This window comes from Primulina eburnea, chromosome 17, assembly GCF_022965805.1.
Source record: "Primulina eburnea isolate SZY01 chromosome 17, ASM2296580v1, whole genome shotgun sequence".
Taxonomy (NCBI): domain Eukaryota; kingdom Viridiplantae; phylum Streptophyta; class Magnoliopsida; order Lamiales; family Gesneriaceae; genus Primulina; species Primulina eburnea.
The window spans coordinates 28,841,273-28,844,351 of record NC_133117.1 but is presented as its reverse complement, the minus strand read 5'-3'; the positions used below and the strand labels follow the sequence as shown (position 1 = coordinate 28,844,351).

At 46.5% G+C, this 3,079-nt stretch overlaps 1 protein-coding gene across 1 annotated transcript; it reads left to right on the top strand.

Moving 5' to 3' along the window:
* The first annotated feature begins 646 nt into the window (after positions 1-646).
* On the top strand, positions 647-2,614 carry LOC140818018 (uncharacterized). Its single transcript, XM_073177811.1, has one exon. It carries the CDS (start codon positions 647-649, stop codon positions 2,612-2,614), a length of 1,968 nt encoding a protein of 655 aa, XP_073033912.1.
* Positions 2,615-3,079: the final 465 nt, after the last annotated feature.

The window sequence follows — 3,079 nt, the reverse complement described above, 5'->3', positions numbered from 1 at the left end:
AAGGATTTGGGACATTAATTGGATAGCCCGTATCCTAGTGAATAGGCCGGGTACTTTCCTCACAGTCCGGGCATTTCTCTCTTCCTATACAGTCAAGAGCCCGGGCTCATGTACAAGCACCCGGAAACCTCTATTCCCGAGCAACCTCGAGAATTGCACCACACTCGAGTATGATTGATGCATGCCGCCTAATCTGTCAGAACCACTTGGGTTTGGAGTGTTCTGGAAGTCATCAGAAGCTATAAGTATGGGCAGCCGACTTGACATATTTAGTAGGTGGCGCTAGAAATGAGGTACCTACCATATTTTCTCCTATAAATAGCAGGTACCAAATTTATTTTAGAGATTTTGAAATCTTTGAACTCTCAAGCATTTTTACATATTTTCTCTCAAATATTGCTTGTGCTCATCGGAAAACCTGCTGTCTTTAGCATCGGAGAGGCTATGCCGGACACTCCTCCGACGTCCATTCACGAGTTTCCTTTCTTGTTTGCAGGTGTTATCACAGCCATTATCTTCACTCAAATTCCTAAACACTAAAAATTATTGATTTGGTTCGGTAAATCGCCCACTTATTTCATACCCGATTTACTTGGATCGCATCATTGGCGCCGTCTGTGGGAAATATTGAGACTAAGGCGTTGATATGGCTCCAACAAGAAGAACTAACCAAAATAATTCCCGAGTTCCTGGGGATGATGTCGGTACTTCGGGACAAGGTGGTGGTGTTCCTCCCACAGGACCCAATCTCATCACCATGTCCCCGGAAGAGTTGGCCAGAGTGATAGCCGAGGCGGTGGATAAAGCTATGGCCCGGAAAGATCATTCACGCCAAGCCACCCCTCCAAGACAAGAGCAGGAGCAAGAGCAAGAGCAAGATCAAGGAAGGAGGGAGGAGGAGGAAGTAAGGGAGGAGGATGGTGAGTCTAATGCCGGGTCCAATTCCCCGACCATAGCGGAAGAATTGTTGGAGTTAAGGAAAAAGATGAAAGTTTTGGAGGGACAGTTGGAGAGCCGGGGTACTTCTCGGGCAGTTATCAGGGGATGCCCGTTTGCTGAAGCTATCGTTTGGGAACCTCTTCCCGGGAACTTCAAATCTGCCAAAGTAAAAGATTACGATGGCAATGCGGATCCCGAGGAGCACTTGGTCAAGTTTGAAAATATGGCCATGTTACAGTGTTACACTGATCGAATCAAGTGTAAGGTGTTCTTGACTACATTGGTGGATTCTGTTCAAAGATGGTTTGAGGGATTGACTCCTCAAAGTATTAATTCCTTCAAGGAATTTAAGAAGGTGTTCTCACACCATTTCAGCAGCAGCAAGAAGTATAAGAAGACTGCTTTCAGTCTTTTTGAAGTTAAACAAAGCCCGGAGGAGAGTTTGAGGGCTTACATCAGGAGATTCAATAGAGTGGCTCTGGATGTTCCTACCTGCGCCACTGAAACAAAGACCATTGCCTTCACCCAAGGCCTAAGGGAAGGAGAATTTTTCCGATCTCTGACCAAGAAAGTGCCCGGAGACTTTGAGGACTTATTGTCTAGGGCAGAAAAATACATTAATATGGAGGAAGCCCAGAAGCAGAAAAGGGAGGACGTGGGGAAGGAGAGAGGAGATCGGGTGCTTAAGCCCGAGGAGAAAGGACAGAGGAGGGGTAATCCAGGGAACTTTTCTCATCATGTGCTTTTAAAAATTACTTGGGATAGGGAAGTTCAAGAATGTAGTAGAGATCTGGCTCCGGATTATCAACTCCCCCGGCCTGAGAAGAACAGATTCTGCACTCTTCATGGAGTTTGTTTTACTGGGGACTGCAAAACTTTGAAAAGAGATTATGTTCCGCCTGCCATCCAGGGACATAATCAAACTAATAAGAGGCCGAGAGGTCCACCTTGGGCACCTCGGCAACCAGGACCAAGCGCCCGGAGAGATTCAAGGAATGCCCCAAGAGATGAGCCCGAGAGAAGGAGAGGGGAGGAGCCCGAGAAAAAGAAGTCTTCACCCCCTGCTGTTGGGTTGATAAAAATGATATCAGGAGGCTCTACTGACGGAGACTCCAACCGGGCAAGGAAGTCGAGGAGCAGAAGGGATTGTATAGAGGTGGAAGGGACGAGGAAGAGTGAGGCTGTGATCAGTTTTGGCCCAGAGGATTTAAAGGGGGTAAATCTACCCCATAATGACGCCCTGATTATCCATGCCCGGGTAGCCAATTATGAAATTTTGAGAGTCTTCGTGGACTCGGGAAGCTCTGTTAATGTTATATTTAAAGATGTCTTTATGCAAATGGATTTGCAGGGTTATCATTTGGAAGCTATAGAGACTGCACTTTTTGGATTTGCTGGCTATGTGGTTTACCCGGAAGGGGAGATTGTCTTGCCACTCACTTTGGGCTCTGAAGATCTTAAAAAGACAGTGATGACCTCTTTCATTGTGGTAGACTCCTCGTCATCAAATAACATCATTTTGGGGAGGCCGGCTATGAATGAATTAAGAGCCGTGACATCCACCTATCACCAAAAGATCAAATTTCATGTGGGAGCCCGGGTAGGAGAAGTCCGGGGAGATCAACCTTCTTCCCAAAAATACTATGTGGAAGCAGTTCGGGCTGATCAAAGCTAAACCAAGAAGGAGGGAAAGAAAGCCAGAGTTGATAAAGTTGGAGGGAGAGTAATGGAGAAGGGTGAGGTGCATTTTGTGGCTAAGGAAGAGCAGGAAGTTGTAGAAGTTGGACCGGGCCAGCAGATCCGGGTGGCTCGAGACCTCAATCCATCCACCCGGGTCAATTTAATCAATTGTTTAAAAACTAATGTTCATGCTTTTTCCTGGTCCCAACAGGAGTTGACAGGGATCTCACCCCTGATATCGGAGCATCAATTGAATATTCTCCCGGGATTTCACCTGGTGAAGCAAAAGAAGAGGCACTTTGGTCCTGAAAATGACAAAGTTATTGATGAGCAGGTGAGAGATTTGCTGAAGGCTGGCCACATTTGGGAAATTCAATTTCCTACCTGTCTCTCGAATGTAGTGTTGGTGCCTAAATCTACTGGAAAGTGGAGGATGTGCGTGGACTTCCGTGATCTCAAC